Source organism: Stomoxys calcitrans, chromosome 4, assembly GCF_963082655.1.
Source record: "Stomoxys calcitrans chromosome 4, idStoCalc2.1, whole genome shotgun sequence".
NCBI classification, from domain to species: domain Eukaryota; kingdom Metazoa; phylum Arthropoda; class Insecta; order Diptera; family Muscidae; genus Stomoxys; species Stomoxys calcitrans.
Window position 1 is genome coordinate 186479443 of NC_081555.1, and position 18351 is coordinate 186497793.

The 18351-nt window shown below is 38.3% G+C and overlaps 3 protein-coding genes across 8 annotated transcripts in view; 1 reads left to right on the forward strand and 2 right to left on the reverse strand.

Moving 5' to 3' along the window:
- LOC106084599 (probable cytochrome P450 28d1) overlaps positions 1-18351 on the reverse strand; it is a 50365-nt gene that overhangs the window by 25436 nt on the left and 6578 nt on the right. For 2 of the 6 annotated variants that reach the window (XM_013248413.2, XM_013248419.2), the window contains exons 4-7: positions 17450-17545; positions 16968-17387; positions 16459-16849; positions 3693-4034 (exon numbers count right to left, since the gene is read on the reverse strand). In XM_013248413.2, coding sequence (XP_013103867.1) covers positions 3862-4034; positions 16459-16849; positions 16968-17387; positions 17450-17545 — 1080 coding nt within the window. In that variant the 3' untranslated portion in view covers positions 3693-3861. Of the gene's footprint in view, positions 1-3692; positions 4035-4460; positions 4809-15701; positions 16329-16458; positions 16850-16967; positions 17388-17449; positions 17546-18351 lie in introns of those variants that run through there. The other 4 variants (XM_013248414.2, XM_013248417.2, XM_013248418.2 and 1 more) reach the window with 4 other exon arrangements.
- Positions 1-18351, forward strand: part of LOC106084602 (uncharacterized) — a 33729-nt gene that overhangs the window by 1338 nt on the left and 14040 nt on the right. The window lies entirely within an intron of this gene.
- On the reverse strand, positions 933-3246 carry LOC106084598 (probable cytochrome P450 28d1). The gene is made up of 8 exons (XM_013248412.2): positions 2989-3246; positions 2794-2932; positions 2628-2735; positions 2459-2560; positions 1967-2401; positions 1783-1909; positions 1465-1734; positions 933-1410 (listed from the first exon to the last, which is right to left on the reverse strand). The coding sequence occupies exons 1-8, from the start codon at positions 3183-3185 to the stop codon at positions 1247-1249; spliced, it is 1542 nt and encodes a 513-aa protein (XP_013103866.2). The 5' UTR covers positions 3186-3246; the 3' UTR covers positions 933-1246.

Genomic DNA, 18351 nt, shown 5'->3' on the forward strand with positions numbered 1-18351 from the left:
CAAGAGAATAAAAATTGGTCCGATAAACGAATAATCAGTTGCGGCTCTCGAAACAGTTATGCAATTAAAGAGTTTTTGGTTTTACCGTAGGCGAAACTGCTAAATGGTTCACAATAAAGAAAGTTAATTACGTTCAATAAAGCTACGTTTTTGGCTAACGTTTGATATGTTGAAGCGAAATGTTGCACAGCTAAAAGAAAAAAACTTCGAAATTAAAATTTTTTGCTTTTCGTAAAAATATACCAAACGTTCTATTTTTTGCGTGTAGCGACAGTAAAGCGGTCAAGTCTAGATTAGACAACATAATGGAAAGCTCAACACTGATGATTTGGCAGCCCTAACAAGATTTCGAAATACTGAGGTGACCAGCTTTAGGGGCCTACGAAAAGGCGCCCGGACGATATAGGATCCTAAAACTTTGCATACGATCTCGCTAAGAGATATATCTTTCCGTTCTCACGCGGCATATTTTTCACTTATTGTTTTTGACTTTCTCCCACCGTGTGACGTGAGCAATAAATGCGTATTTAATCTTCAGTATGAAGGGAATATTATGTTACAGCATTAATTTCAACTTGGTATCCTTTTGGGTATCATAAAATTAACAGCAATATATGTAAGCATGATAATGTTAAATTAAAAATAATAAATAATACGCGGTTGAAATCTCAAATAAATATTTTATTTATCAAGAATGAAATGCATTTAGGTAAAAACTTATGTATTTGCATGAATTGCATGAAATCAAGACAAAAACTCATGTGCTTTCGTTTTCAAGAAAGGAGTTTACTTTTAGAAAATTTCCTTTATGGAAAAGGAATTATTTTTTTTTTTTTGCGTGCATATGCATGTTCAATTTGTGAACTAATCCTTAATCCCATATTCTCGTTGAGATGAGAGAATGCAATGTCCTTAGAAAAACGCATCATAGGTCAGCTTAACTCCAAATAAACCTTAAAAAAACGCGGTTGTTGCGTTCAAAATTTATTTAAAAACTTTTAACTTATAACAAGCGTTCGAAGAAATTGCAAGTGTAACTCCTAAAGCCTAGTGCTGAGTTCGACTTTTCGCCCGAACAACTGTGAAAACGCGCGAAATGTCGCTGCGTCTTTATAAATTCTGCTTCAATTATCTGCACATGTCTATTTTAATGTAGTTTCTTTTCTGGAAAAGATTTTTGCGCATATTGAACTTAGGACTAGGCTTAAAGACATAATCGAATGTCTTCAGACATGATAGATGTCAACTATAATTCTTCAAAGTCTATAAAAATCCCACCTTCAAGACCTGTAATGAATCCACCAGGGGATTGATAATTGTCCTTGCGTGTCTTGCCATTGACGGTCAATTGAAAGTGCTTCACTAAAACGGCTATTGCAGCTTTTGCCTGGGCTAAGCCAAAAGTCATGCCTGTGAAGGAACATACAAATTATTGAAACTGAAGAAAAGTAATTTATACCACACCAAGGCATATCCTGGGTCCATCGCCAAATGGCATATATACGCCCATGTCCCTATATTTTTTTACTCCACCATTCTCGTCTGCAAATCGTTCTGGAATAAATTCCTCCGGTTGTGGGAAGTACTGCTCATCATGGTGCATTGAGTGTATAGAAATCAGGCACACTTCTCCAGGTTGTACTTCAAGGTTGACGCCATCGTTATTTTCTAAAATGCATGGATTTGTGCATACCTTGGCCATAAAGGGCAAGGGGGCGAATATACGAAGAGTTTCTGGAAAATAACTGCTACAAAAGGCTTTAAGATGTGCGCATTACTTACCTGCAATGCATTGCTCCAAGTAGGGAAGTTTCATCAAATCACTGAACTCAACAACGTCGTTATGGGTCAGCATATACTCATTAATTTCGGCTCGAAGTCGATCTTGCTTTTCCAAACATCTGGCCAACTGCCATTAACAGAAACCATGAGCAACAGATTACCGCTTATATCTCTTCGTGCTTACCAACAACAGACAATGACTTATCAATGTTGCAGATGTTTCGAATCCATCAAAGTGAAAAGTCAGCATATGCGCCAAAACTTCAGTTAGATTGAGACCCTTTTTCATCTGCAACTCAACTAAGTGCTGGAGAAAATCGCTTCTGGGTACCTTTAGCAAAGCTCGTCTATTCTGCAGTGTGGAGTGAGTTAATTTCAAAAAGAATCGGTCTGTTACTTCTGGGAAAAAGCGGACATATATCAGGTATTTAACAAAGGGAAATATGCCTAAGATAAAGAAATATTTGAACGCCTTAAAGGTCTGGCCTATCATTCGCTTGGACATGCTAAGAAACGGTGACTCCTGAATGGTGCCCTCTCTTTCGAGCATTTCGAAATTGCCGGCTTGGACGCCCCACACAACATCTGCCACAACCTCGCCAGTGTAATACAACGCTACCTAAAAATAATAGTCATTGCTAATGAATACTCCATCAATGCTGTGTACTATGATCACCTCTTTTGCATCAATAGTGCATTTGCCATTTTTGACCTTTTCTTTCAAATGAGCCACTAGTTTATCTCCAATAGAAGTTATTATGGGCATCATCGATTTAACCTAAAAACGAAATGAAGCTTGATTTCATTACGAACATACTCAACTCCATAACCATTGAAGAACACACCTTCGAAGAGGTAAGTCCCGGTACGAACTCCGACCTCTTTACTTTCCAATCGACAAAGGGTAATACGAATGGATTACTACCCGATATTGGTTCTCTCGCCCGGTCCATCTGATTTGCATCAAAGTACCTTTAGTGATAAGATCGATTCTAAGATGTACCTTCTTACCCATTTCGAAGACTCGTTATCTTGAAAGCATGTAAAATTACTGATTAGAATATCTTTGCACAATATTGGGTCCAAAATGAAAATTTGGGGGTTTCTCGTATTGAATACTCCGATAAATCTAGCCTTCTTGCTGAATTTGCTGTCAAAAAAAAACATTCTTATGTTCTTTTGCATTTCACGTGACACATGACTTACTTGTAAACTTCATCCAGGTCATAAATAAAATTTCTGCTGCCATTTACAGTGCCTGGAAATGTTCCAAACAATACCTTGGGTTTGGGACCTGGTATTCTCTTTTTAACCCAGTAATCAAAATGCCATGTCAAATACTTGTAGAGTCCATAGGCACAGCCAATTCCGATTAAAAATGAACTTAAGAAGATATAGTACATCTTGCTCTATGAACACAAAATTCTCCGTGCCCACTTACACTAACTGTACTGAACTAACTTCCAATTGCGATTAAGTCCATAGTTATAAGCACTTTCTTATCATTGGCTCTGTGCGGACCCCTAACCTGACTTGCACCCAATTGTCAAGTTATCAATTGCTTCTGCTATCAATTCAAATGCATGCACAAATGTACATATTTTCTTAAGTGCACACTGATATGAGACGAAATGGAAAAAGTGCTTTTGTTGTCTTTCTTTCATAGCCTTTTTCACAATATCGGAGTTTATGTCGCCAGCATTTCTCCTATCAAAATTCCACCATTAATAAAACTTTGGTGACAGAAACAGAAAAGGATCAGAAACTTTGTCCTACTCATCATTCGATTTCTACAAATGTTTGACATAAAGCATAAACTCTTTTTTATGTTTTTCTATTATAAATAAAAACAAAAACCTCCGGCCTGAGCTGCACGAGAATATCTAACGAGATATCATAAAACGACTCGATAAGACTTCATATAATTAATTTTAATTAAAGCATAAACGTTTGTTTGTACAGGCAAAAATATATGTATGTATATTGAAACTTGAAATTTGCAACTGCCCGACTTAAATTATATATTTTTTTTATTTCCAACACCTGTACAGCACCATCTAAATTTTGTACTACTTATTTTTATTTTTCCGCTATTCCTTTTATCCGAAGATTTATTTCACCATCCAATCTTAAAAGAAACGAGTCCGCAGCAACTTTATTATCAATGCGGGTATTGGCTGCAGGTTCAACCACAAATTGTCGTATCATCTCTGTTATTCCAATTTTTACTTCCATCATTCCCAATTTTATTCCTACAAAAATTAAAAAAAAAACAAGTAAAACCGTGCTAAGTTCGACCGGGCCGAATCTTGGGAACCCACCACAATGGATTCTGATAGAAATTTATATAAAATAAATCTAGTTGATGGGCATTTTTTTTTATTGTACATACCAAGAAACAGCAAAAATTAAAGTTTCTAGGAACCGAATAAGGATAATCCGCAGTCCGTTTTATATGGGAGCTATATCAGGTTATAGACCGATTTGAAGCGTATTTGGCACAGTTCTTGAAAGTCGTAATAGAACACTACATGCAAAATTTCAGCCAAATCTGAAAAAATTGCGGCTTCTAGGGGCTCAAGAAGTAAAATCGAGAGATCGGTTTACGTGGGAGCTATATCTAAATCTGAGCCGATATTGCCCATTTGCTATCCCCAACGACCTACATCGATGTTAAGTATCAGTGCAAAATTTCAAGCAGCTAGCTTTACGCGTTCGACCTCTATCGTGATTTCGACAGACGGACGGTTGGACGGACACGGCTAGATCGACTCAGAACGTCGAGAGGATCAAGAATATATATACTTTTTGGGGTCTTAGGTGAATATTTCGAGGTGTTACAAAAGGAATGGCTAGATTAGTATACCCCCATCCTATGGTGGTGGGTACAAAAAATACGACGGGTAGGAAATAATTGTTTTACTTTTATTTTGTCCCCTTAACCGTAATTAAGGCATTCCGTTTGTAATATCTGTCACATCATCTCTGTCATTCCAATTTTACTTCCATCATTCTCAATTTCAGTCCTACAAATATAAACAAGTAAAAGCTAGCTAAGTTCGGCCGGGCCGAATCTTGGGAACCCAGCACCATGGATTCTACTAAAAATGTATACAAAATAAATTTAGTTTAAGGGCATAATTCTATTCTACATACCAAACTTCTGTCAAACCAGCAAAAATTAAAGCTTCTATGAACCGAAGAAGTATGATCGACAGTTTTTGGAAGTCGTATGCCTAATTTCAGCCAAAATCGGACAAAAATTGCAGCTTGTAAGGACTCAAGAATTCAAATCGGGAGATCGTTTTATATGGGAGCTATATCAGATTAAATACCGATTCGGACCGTACTTGGCACAGTTGTTGGAAGGTTTAAGAGAACACTACATGCAAAATTTCAGCCAAATCGGACAAAAATTGCGGCTTGTAAGCTATATCAGGCTTATAAACAGAATACTACATGCAAAATTTCAGCCAAATGGAACAAAATTTGCGGCTTCCAGGGGCTCAAGAAGTCAAATCGGGAGATCGGTTTATAGGGGAGCTTTATCCAAATATGAACCGATATGATTGCAATCCCCAACAACCTATATCAATATTAAGCATCTGAGAAAAATTTCAAGCGGCTAGCATTACGCCGCTATCGTGATTTCGACACCGCTATCGTGATTTCGACAGACGGGCGGACGGATGGACATGACTAGATCGACTCAGAACGTCGAGACGAGGTGTTACCAACGGAATGACTGGATTAGTTTACCCCCAACCAATGGTGGTGGGTATAAAAAAAACGAAACTCATTCACCATAATGCACTTGGAGACAGACACAAAGCACGATGTCGAAAGCATGCTAACTTTCGAAGAAGTAAAGCTAGGCTAAGCTTGCACAAATACTTCTTATTAGTGTAGGTCGGTTAGGATTGTACATGGGCCAAATCGGTCCATGTTTTGATATAGCTGCCAAATGAACCAATCTGTGGTCTAGACTCCTTGAGCTTCTAGAGTGCGCAATTTTTATCCGATTTGGCTGAATCCCATTTTGCATGTGGTGTTTTGTTATCACTTGAATCGGTTGATAACCTGATATAGCTGTCATATGAACCAACCTTGGGTTTTGAACTCTAGAGCTTCTAGAAGGCGCAATTCTTATTCAATTTGGCTGAAATTTTGCATAAAGTATTCTGGTATGACTGACAACAACTGCGACAATTGTAGTCTTAATCAGTCCATAACCTGATATAGCCGCCATATAAACCGATCTCACAATTAGACTTCTTAAGCCTTTAGAGGGCGCAATTTCTAGCTGATTTGGCTGAAATTTTGAATGACGTTTTTCGTTATGACATCCAACGACTGTGTTATGTATGGTTCAAATCGGTCCATAACCTGATATAGTTGCCATATAAACCGATCTTGGATATAAAGTCAAAATTTCAATAATATTTTAATAAATTTTTTTGCGCCTGTTCAATGCGTTTTGCGACACTACATTTTACTTAATCATTTGCAAAGTCTTTTATAATGCTTTTCTGCCCTAAACAAAAACAAAACAAATGAAAAATCACAAAATAAAATACAACAAGTAAAAAGGCGTTAAGTTCGGCCGGGCCGAACTTTGGATACCCACCACCTCGGGTTTATATGTAAACCACCTTTCATCAAAATTCGGTGAAAATTTCATACCTTATACTCATATACCTCATACCGATCTGAACTATATACGACACGATGTCGAAAAGCCGAACATAAGTCACTGTGTCAAATTTCAGTAAAATCGGATTATAAATGCGCCTTTTATGGGGCCAAGACTTTAAATAGAGATCGGTCTACATGGCAGCTATATCCAAATCTGGACCGATTTGGGCCAAGTTGCATAAACATGTTGAAAAGCCTAACACAAAGCACTGTCCCAAATTTCGGCGAAATCGGACAATAAATGCCTCTTTTATGGGATCTAAACCTTAAATCGAGAGATCGGTCTATATGGCAGCTATATGCAAATCTGAACCGATTTGAGCCAAATTAACGAAGGATGTCGATGGGCCTAACACAACAAAATTGAAAAAGGACGTCGAAGAGCCTAACCAAACACACTGTGTCAAATTTCAGCGACATCGGACAATAAATGCGTCTTTTATCGCCCCAACACCTAAAACCTAGATAGACCGATATATGGCAACTATATCCAAATCTGGACCGATCTGTGCGATATTGCAGAAGTATGTCAAGGGGATTAACTAAACTCACTGTTCCAAATTTCGGCGACATCAGACAATAAATGAGCATTTTATGGGCCCAAAACCATAAATCAAGAAATCGGTCTATATGGCAGCTATATCTAAATCTGGACCGATCTGGATCAAATTGAAGAAATTGAAGAAATATGTCAAAGGGCCTAACACTCTGTCCTAAATTTCAGCAAAATCGGACAATGAATGTGGCTTTTATGGGCCTTACACCATAAATCGGAGGATCGATCTATATATAACAAAGGAAGTCGAAGGACAACTCACTGTCCCAAATTTCAGCGAAATCGGACAATAAATGTGGCTTTTATGGGCCTAAGACCCTAAATCTGAGGATCGATCTATATTGCAGCTATATCTAAATCTGGACCGATCTGAGCCAAATTGACGAAGGATATCGAAGGGCCTAACACAACTCACTGCCACAAATTTCAACAAAATCGGATAATAAATGTGGCTTTTATGGGCCTAAGATCCTAAATCGGCGGATAGGTCTATATGGGGGCTATATCAAGGTATAGTCCGATATAGCCCATCTTTGAACTTAACCTGCTTATGGACAAAAAAAGAATCTGTGCAAAATTTCAGCTCAATATCTCTATTTTTAAAGACTGTAGCGTGATTTCAACAGACAGACGGACGGACATGTCTAGATCGTCTTAGATTTTTACGCTGATCAAGAATATATAAACTTTATAGGGTCGGAAATGGATATTTCGATGTGTTGCAAACGGAATGACAAAATGAATATACTCCCATCCTTCGGTGGTGGGTATAATGAAATTTGTTCCATGTAAAGACAAAGAAACTCGCAAAATTTCAATGGAATATTGTCCAAAGGCAAAATGTTGATCAAAAATATTTTCCTAAAATTGTTTCTATAGACAACTTTCAATAAATATTCTTAAAGACAAAAATTTAACCCATTATGCTTGACACTCGATTCCCCTTTCCAATTTAGATGAAATTTTATATATTCATTAACATTTTTAGGAAAATTTACATATTTTAGGATGTAAAAAGTTGACAACTTTCGACAATCCAATTCTCATTCTAAAAGAAAAAAGAAGAAGACGAAAAATTTTTACAAATGCTACCGACGAGATTGGGTAGTTCCATACGAAATCGCGATCTAGGAAACCTGTCAAATGCTATTACATTACATTTCTTTTAAAAAACAATGGTTTTTTGTGTTCTATTTGTAATAGAAACAGATTACGCTATGGTCTGCAGCCGAACAACATCCGATTGTATGTATTTAAAAAAAATAAATTTTGACCCATTTCTAGGTTCTGCATAAAAAATTATGCCGCTTATTTCTCCTCCGAAAAATGTCCAGCAAAAACTGCATCCAAATATTGCAGTACATGGCTATAATTTCCATCATGTCTTTATAAGTTCTAGGGTCTTGCTAATTTATTGGAGATAAAATAACAAAAAATGGCAGAACTAGAATCAGAAATACGAAGATGTTTCCACGTTATTGCAATTTTAAACTTTTTTCTTTCTTTGACCACTAGTTTTTACTCGGTAGATTAAATAAATAAATAGGTGTAATAAAACGCTTGCTCTCATAGAAAGTCAGCCGACTAATGTTATTTGAACATATTTTCTTACTTAAGGTGGGTATTAAGTTCATTTCATTTTAAAAAGATGAGTGGACGACTAAAACTGGTTAGAAACAATTTTTTGCATCATATAAGGGCATGTTTTGAAGGAAATTGGATTGTTGGAAGTCAAAAATTTTTTACATCCAAAATTATCAAACAAAAATTTTTCTCAAAATTCTAAGGAGTGAGATTGGTTTAGGAAATATAAAAAAGACTGCGTCAATATAAATGTCCTAAATTATGAAATTAATATATGAAATTTCATCCAAATTGGACAAGGGAATCGAAGATCAAGCGTAAAGGGTTAATTTTTTTTTGTCTTTTAAAAAAATTGTGAAGAAGTTTTGTCTTTAAAAATATTGCGCTGAAATTTTGACTTTAGAAAAAGTTGAATTAAAATTTGTTTAAAAAAATTTCTTAAAAATTTTGTACTTAAAAAAATATTCCTAAGGTGGTCCTGGTCTAATCAAAAATTTGTCTCTGTAGAATAATATATATATGACAACTAGTAATTTGAAAAGTTTTACTCAAATTTTGTGTTTCGAATTAATTTAATTTATTTTTTTTCTATAGACATAATTATTTAGGGTGGACCCTCGGGCCCGAGCCCACCCCCCTGGCTACATCCCTGATGGGAGCTATATCTTAATCTTAACCGATTTCGATCAAACTTGCGGCGGTCGTCGAGGAAAGCGTTGTACAAAATTTTGTGAAATTTTGAAGATTTTAAAACGATCGGATTAAAATTGCGACCTGTAGTTTGTACACTAATTACAGATGGACAGTCAGACAGGTTGAATCAGAAAGTGATTTTGAGTAGGAAAAACATAATTTTAAAACAAGTTAAGGCGTGCTAAATTCGGCATTCGCATTTTTCATGTTCTTTGAATGACTTTTTTAAATATATATGAGTTATATCAAGTTGTTGACCGACATGGACCGTAATTGTCATGCCTGTTAGAAGTAATAGAAAAACACCACCTCCAAAATTTCAGCCAAATCCGATAGGAATTGCTCCCTTCGGAGGCTCAGAAAGTCAAATTGGGAGATCGGTTTATATGACAGCTAAATCAGGTTATCAACCAATTTAGATTCCGGAAAATGCATGAAAACTTTATTTCAATCGATAGTGCGGACTATATAATTTAATATTTCATGCAAATGTTGACCGTGACTGCGCCTCAATTGATCCGCTTAGTCCACTTTTTGGCAAATTCTTTCCAACATTTCGGCCGGTATCTCACGAATAAATGCTTCAATATTATCTTCCAATGTGTCAATTGAAGCTGGCTTGTCTGTATAGACATGCGCTTTAACATAGCTCCACAAAAAAAGTCTAAATTCAACCAATTTCAAATCTTTAAAGTAGTTGCAAGAATCACCTCAGAGAAGATCTTGAATCACTTCTGCTATAAACAAAAATATGTATTTATATTAAACTAGCTGATCCGTGCCCGCTCCGCTGCCCCTTCTTTTACTTTATATGAAATAAAATTTTCCTTGGAATATTTATTTTCGACAATTTAAGAGCTTTGAGTGAAATACCATGCTACGAAAATAGTATATCGCTTGACTAACAGTTTAACAATATAAGTGCCTTTATCTGAATCCCATATGATTTTTATTGGTCTACGAATTTAAGTTTGGATGTAAAGTGTACTTTATTTCAGCCAGATATTCTCTTGATATCTGAATATGCCCGATTTAGTGGTGTTTTCGGGGGTGAGGTGGTCCCCAGACACTTGGCCCTGAAAAATGATCAGCATCGTGTTCTTCTTTCAAATTCAATTTATTTAATCCCCATATTGCCATTGGTTTAGGGGAGTTTACACGATGAGGCGTCACCCAAACACATGGGCCCGAAATAGGTTATCAAATTAGTTTTCTAATCTTAAATACCTTTCATTTGAGCCACATATTGGCATGGTCGAAAAATATCTACCATTTGGGGGGTGTTTTGGGTTAGGGGTGATGTCCCAAATACATGGTCCTACATTTGGATATCACATTCGTATTCTACTCCCAAATTCCTTTATCTTAGCTCCTTATTGGGAGGGTCAGTAAAAAATTGCTGTTTGTGGGGTATTTTTGGAAAGGGGTATACCCCCAGATTGGGGTGGGTATCAATTCTTGCTCTACCCCCCAATACCTTTCATTTAAGCTCCACATTTGCATTGTCGGTATATATGCCCGATTAAGCGGTGTTTTAGGGATTGGGGTGGTCCCCCAAAAACTAAGTTTGGAAAATATATCAGCAACGTGCTCTATTCTCATATAACTATATATTATTTATTTGGATCCCATATTGCCAGTGGCATCAAAACCGGATATCAAATTCGTTTTCTAATCTCATTTAAACTCCTTATTGCAAAAGTCAGCAAATATGTCCGGTTTGGGGTTTTGGCCCTAAAAACTATAAATATTTAACTCCACTCTCTTTAAGACCCAAATTGTCTTGGTGAGAAAATACGTCCTCTTGGGGTTTGTTATGGTGGTGGGACGTCCCCTGGACAGTTGGCCCCTAATGTTGATATCAGATACGTGGTCTACTCCCAAATACCTTTAATTTGAGCCCCATATTTCCATAGTCGGCAAACATGACCAGCTTGGGGGGTGTTTTGAGGGTTGGCATTGAAAATAAATATCGGATTAGTGTTCTACTCTAAAAACCCTCTTATTTGAGCCTCATATTGCAATAGTCAGCAAATACTTCCTATTTGGGACGTGTTGTGGGGGTAGGGTGGCCCCATAGACACTTTTCCCGAATATTGATATCAGATACGTGCACTTCTTCCAAAGACCTTTTATTTGAGCCCCATATTACTATGGTCGTTAATTTGTCCCCTTGGGGGATTTTTGAGGAGATGCGGCCCCCAAACACTTAGTCCCATATTTGGATATCAGATTCGAATTCTACACTTAAATACCTTTTATTTAAGCTCCATATTCCCATGGTCAGTAAATAAGTCCTGTTTGGGGGGTGTTTTGGAGAAGGGGTGGACTCCCAGAAAGGTGGTCCCACATTTGGGTATTAGATTCGTATTCTACTCGCAAATACCTTTCATTTTAGTCCCATATTGACAAGGTCGGTGAATATGTCCTGTCCAATTTAGGGGTGTTTTGGGGTTGGGATGGTCCCCCTAACACTTGGTCCGACAATTGGATATCTGATACGTTTTCTTATCCTAAAAACCTTTCATTGAGTCCCATATTGTCGTGGTTGGTCTAAATGTATGTTTGGTAGGTTTTAGGGTGGGGCGACCCCCCTAGGTATCCCATCCGAAATTTGGATACCAAATTTTTATTTTTAGGGTACTATATGAGAGCACACAAAATTTCGCATAAATCGCACCTCCGAGATCTGGCGTTTCTGAGAATTAGGGTAAGGAGGAGGGTCCGCCCCCCTTCAGATATCAAAAAAATTAGTACCCTATTTTCACCACGGGATCATTATGCACCATCTGTGAAAATTTCAAGAAAATCGGTTCAGCTGTTCTGGTAAGGAATGCACAAAGAAACAAACACAAATTGATTTTTATACCCTCCACCATAGGATGGGGGGTATACTAATATCGTCATTCTGTTTGTAACTACTCGAAATATTCGTCTGAGACCCCATAAAGTATTGTATATATTTTCTTGATCGTCGCGACATTTTATGTCGATCTAGCCATGTGCGTCCGTCTCTCTGTCTGTCTGTCGAAAGCACGATAACTTCCGAAGGAGTAAAGCTAGCCGCTTGAAATTTTGCACAAATACTTCTTATTAGTGTAGGTCGGTTGGTATTGTAAATGGGCCATATCGGTCCATAACCTGATATAGGTGTCATATAAACCGATCTTGGGTCTTGACTTCTTAAGCCTCTGGAGGGCGCAATTCTTATCCGATTTGAATGAATTTTTGCACGAAGTATAAATCGATCTCTCTATCTTGAGCCCCCAAAGGGCGCAATTCTAATTCGAATTGGCTGACATTTTACACAGGTCTCCAACATATAATATAATTGTGGTCCAAACCGGACCATACCTTGATATCGCAGAGCAAATCTTTTCTTATATCCTTTTTGCCTAAGAAGGGATGCCGGGAAAAGAACTTGACAAATGCGATCCATGGTGGAGGGTATATAAGATTCGGCCCGGCCGAACTTTGCACGCTTTTACTTGTTTTTATTTTAAGATAATGTATTGTAATGCCTCCTGGCGGTAGACTCTATTTTTGTATGGAATTTTCAATATTTAAAAAAGTAGACCAAGAATCGAGACTTGAGGGACTCCGTTTTTTGTTATAAAATCAATCCTAGGGTATCCACTAATTAGGGAACCTGGATGTCGTAATGAGAGTGTTAACTAGATGAATAAAGTGATAGACAATGAAAGGTTATACTACTCTTTAAAATTTGAGAAGCAATCCATAATTTCCAGGGGAATTTGATTTGATGGATGCGAATGCAGAAAATGGGTCCTTACTGGTTACGCAGTTAAGGGAAAAACCTTAGTTATTCGGTAAATAAGACAAAAAAGAACTTACGTCACATTTAACATCCACCTGATTATTTAAAAATCTTTCATTTAAGTTGTCAACACTGCTGACAGAAGATTTGACAGTATTGGACATTCTGCTCCCGATTGTTCCATTATCTCAAATAATATTCTATCAAACAAAGCAGTGTGGCACTTAAGTTTAAGATGTCTTTTGATAGCAATAGCCCGATTCCTTGCTCTACAATATATTTATAATATATATATCTGAACCAATTTCGTTGAGTTTCAATGCCGAGAGTCATAAAAAAATCCTTCGTGCCGAATTCAGAGAAAATCGGCTAACAAATTACGATATTATTACAATATCAATAGGCTTCGGCCAAATTTGAAGATGATGATTCTTTCTAACATTTTCTTAATTTTTCTCAAAAAATTAGCAAAATTTAGGATTTACAAAGACATAATGCTAAAGCATATCAAACAAAAGTTACATGGAGTTTTGTACCCTATATCTTTACCCCAATATTCAAAAACGCCAGATCTCGGAGGTGAGTGTATTTTAAAGCAATTTTCGCATGTCCTCTAATGATAGCCCAAGAATAACCAGGGGGACGCCCCATCCCAAAACCACCCAAACAGACAAGTTTACAGATTTGACAAAATGGGTATAAATTAATAGGTATTTGAGAGTAGAGTAGGAACTTGATATAAAAAATCTCCAAAAACCGCCCAAGATGGCATATTTACCGATTGGGGAAAATCTATTTTCAGATTCATGCTTTAGAACTTATTTTAGTTGGAAGCCTCGCCAGGACATGTAGTCCGTTCGAAACAAAATGAGATTAAAACAAGTAAAAGCGTGCTAAGTTCTGCAGGGTCCAATCTTGGGAACCCATGGTGTGTTTCTGGATTCTGCTAAAAATTTATACAAAATAAATTCAGTTGGGGGGCTTAATTTTATTCTACATACCAAACTTTGTTAAACCAGCAAAAAATAAAGCTTCTTGGAACCGAACGTGTATATGCACAATTTTAGCTAAACCGGACAAAAATTGCGGCTTCCATGGGCTGAAGAAGTCAAATCAGGATATCGGTTTATGTGGGAGCTGTAGTAAAATCAGAACCGATATAGCCCATTCGCAATCCCCAACGACCTACATCAATATAAAGTATCTGTGCAAAATTTCAAACGGCTAGCTTTTCGCGTTCGACCGCTATCGTGATTTCGACAGACGGACGATCATGACAAGATCGACTAAGAATGTCGAGACGACCAAGAATATATGTATTTTATGGGGTCTTAGATCAATAATTCAAGGTGTTACAAATGGAATGACTGGATTAGTATACCCCCATTCTATGGTGGTGGGTATAATGAAAGGTCTTTGTCAGTGGAGTATGAATCTGATATAAAAATGACGAATCAAGCATGTGGGTCATGTCCTGCCCTTCATAAGAACACGAACGTAGCAGCAATAAGGGGCTCAAATAATAGGTCTTTGATAGTTTAGAATAAATGTGATGTTAATTGGGTTTAAGTGTGTGGGAGTCAAGTACGAATTTGATATCCAAGTGAAAACCAAAGGGGGCCGGGACGATTGAAAAAAACATGAAACGGAGATGTAAGTCGTCTGGGACAAAGTAGGACTGCAATAAAAGGTCTTTGCTAGCATCCTACAAATTTGGGTTGAAATATTCCTTCCAGGTTTCCTATCGTCGCCTCGATTATACCGCGATGGTATGAGCTGCTCCCATCCTCAATCCACTCTCCCATCGCCTTAAGTCTCATAGCCGCAGTGACCACCTCGCTCTTAATCTGAGTGTCTATGGGTCGGATATCTAGAATAGTCTCCAGTGCCCTAGTGGGCGTGGTCCTCATCGCTCCGCCTATGCCAAGACAACATGTTCTCTGAACCTGTTGTATGCTCGTTATGTTGCACTTTTTCTCCATAGCAGTCCACTAAACTACTGAGGCGTAAGTAAGTATTGGTCTAATCACGCTCCTGTAGAGCCAGTGGACTTTCCTCGGATTCAGGTTCCATTTCTAGCTTACGGCCCGCCTACATAGTGCCCAACATCTGTGAGCCTCTCAGTACGCTCCTCAATGTGACACTTCCAATTATTGGGTTGCCCAAAAAGTAATTGCGGATTTTTCATATAGTCGGCTTTGACAATTTTTTTTAAAAAAATCCGCAATTAATTTTTGGGCAACCCAATAAGTTTCCTGCCCAAGATCACACCTAAGTATTTGACCTTGTCAGATATCGAAATCGTCTTATTGAGGAAACGTGGTGCGTTAAATTAAATTTCAGTCTTCTCTGGATTAACATTGAGATCTCTGGGTCTTGCCCTTTCGGCCCTTCTGCATAGTTCGTTCGGATCCCTACCCCTTATAAGTATCATACCGTCGTCTGTGTTGCAGACGGGTTCAAATCCGTCCTCGGTCAGCATCCGTAATAGGTCATTTATGGTAGTTACCTATAGGAGTGGCTATAAAATGCCCCCTGTGGCGTACCCTGTGCCACTTTCTGCCTTATGTCTATGTCATGGGACGCACAATTAATTATCCAGTCTCTAAGGAGCGGGTCCACCCGGTACTGGTCTAAGAATTAGACCAGTGTGTCGATCCGCACATTATTAAAAGCCCCCTCGATGTCAATGCATACCGCCAGTGTTAACGTTTTGGCATCGAAGGATTCTTCTATTTTATGCACCACCTTGTGCAGGGCAGTCTCCACCGACCTTCCCTTGAACCTTTCCTTGTTTTTGATCAGTTCGCTGTCCTACTCTTTATCATGGTGTCCACAATACGTTCATTGGTTTTGAATAGAAAGGACGTAAGGCTTATGGGTCTGTAGGCCTTTGGTGTCGCATAACTTGCTTTGCCGGGCTTGGGTATAAACTCCACCCTTGCCTCCTGTCAGGCTTTCGGAGTATATGCTAGTCCTAGGCACGCTGTGAAATTTTTGGCCAGTCGAGGCGCCAGATAGCCTGTCTCCTTCTGTAGTAACGCCGAAAATATTCCATCAGATCCAGGTGACCTAAATGGTTTGAGGCTCCTCAAGGATTCCTTCACCATAAATTCTGTAATTATAAACCTTCGATCAACGTCATTATTCCAAGATTCCGGTGTCTTCGTGAGTCTCTTTGTACTCTGTGGAAAATAGGTTTTCCTTAAAAGCTTCAACATGTCCTCCGTTGTCTCTGCTCTAAGTATGAGTTTTTAAATAAATATGATTAAAAATAGATCCATGGTAATGGGTATTTAAGGTTTAGCCAATGCCCAGCGAAAGCCGTCTGCCCATGTTTTAAAACATTTCATTGTTCTATTTTATTTACCTGGACACATTCTTGGACCATCCCCGAAAGGTAGAAATACGCCCATATTTCGATATTTTTGAATACCTCCGAGCTCTTCATCAAAACGTTCCGGCCAATATTCATCGGGTTTCTCGTAATAGGCAGCATCACGATGAAATGAATATGCTGAGATGTAGACTACATCGCCAGGTACTAACATGACTTCTGAACCATTTCTGCAGTCATCGACAGACATATACTCTGTGCAGATTTTGAAAAGGGTTGCCAAGGGAGGAAAAAGTCGTAGTGTTTCCTGAATACATTGATCTAAATATGGAAGTGCCATCAGTTCATCAAATGAAGAAATATTCACTGTTTTGCTTTCTAAAATATTTCTCAGCTTACTCTGCACCCTTTGATGTCTCGCTAACTGCAAATTTAAAACATAATAAAAACAAAGAAATCAGGAAATTATATGCTGTTGAAGAAACATCCAGATTGCCCACAGGGAAAATGCAGATGGAATAACTGCCAAAATAGAAACATACCATTAGCAAGCAATGGGCCATAACTAAAGCCGCCGTCTCAAAACCATCAATCAGAACCGTGGTCGTGTGTCCAGCGATTTGTAAATCATTTAATTTCTTTTTCTCCTTCAACTGCATTAGGTGATTGATCACAATACTCTCCGATGGGCGATTCACAAGAGTACAATCCCGCATTGTGGTGCTGGCCAGTTGCTGAAAGAATCTATCGGACAGACCAGGGAAGAACCTTACTGGCCAGAGCTTTCTTAGATAGGGCCATGCAGCCGTTCGTCCGTAGTAATGAACACAACGTATTGCTTGATTCAACATTATATCTGCCATCTGATGTATTTGTGAACGACCTTCTCTATCATGAAATGTGTTCTCCTCTATTCCCCAAATAAATTTAGTCATGACATCACATGTAAAGCGATTTGCTAACTAAAAAAATAGTCACGGTTAGTGAGCTATTTAGTAGAAATGGGTATAGGGGGACTACTTACATCTTTCGCGTTCCAAACAGTGCCATAGTTATGGATGTTGATATATTCGGTCATCTTGCACGCTGTTGCTTGCATCATATTGAAATGAGAACGGATCTATTGAAAAATAGGTTAGGTTGGAAAGACGGCGCAGATATGGACATACATGCCAATATGGACATACACTTAAGCCAGTACTCGGTTTGTTGTGCGTTTTGAAAACTAAAAAGTAACCTCGAAAAAGAAAATCTTAAGTTAAGAATTCCTTGCTACTTACAAAATCCTTAATTGTTTTCCATACCACTCCCCTAAGTTGGTTCATGTCTGTTTTCGCATCCCCACTTAAGTACCGTTATCTGTTAGCCGCGAAAGCCGCGCAATGACATAAGAAATACTCTCACGTATATACTGACCTTCTGCTTACTTCCTTTCGTCCCCTCACTACCCGGATCACCCCATAGGATTTTCGCCGTCCTACAGACTGTTTCGCTGTTTCACAGTTTTACATGTTGCGTTTATGGCCCACGCCATTAAATCGGACTGTGTTGACCCGAAAAGCTTCGGCTTAAACAAGTTTATCGACGGTAGTTCTCTGGCCTTCAGTGCCAAATGGTCTGCCATTTCATTCCCCCTTACTCCGTTATGGCCCGGCACCCAAACGATGCTGATTGTTCCATCCTCAGAGAAGGCGTTAATTTTCTTCTAACACCGCAAGACTGTTCGTGACCTTAACCTTCTGGTTGTTAATGCCCTTATGGCCATTTTACTGTACATAAAGATGTTCACACTCGATGTCCTCGCGTTAACACCACACCACCTCACGCATTCCGTTATCGCCCAGATCTCCCCCTGCAGGACCGTATGGTACGGCAGTCTTAAACAGTTCTCAGTCCTTGGGTTCTCAATGTAGACCCCCAGGCCCA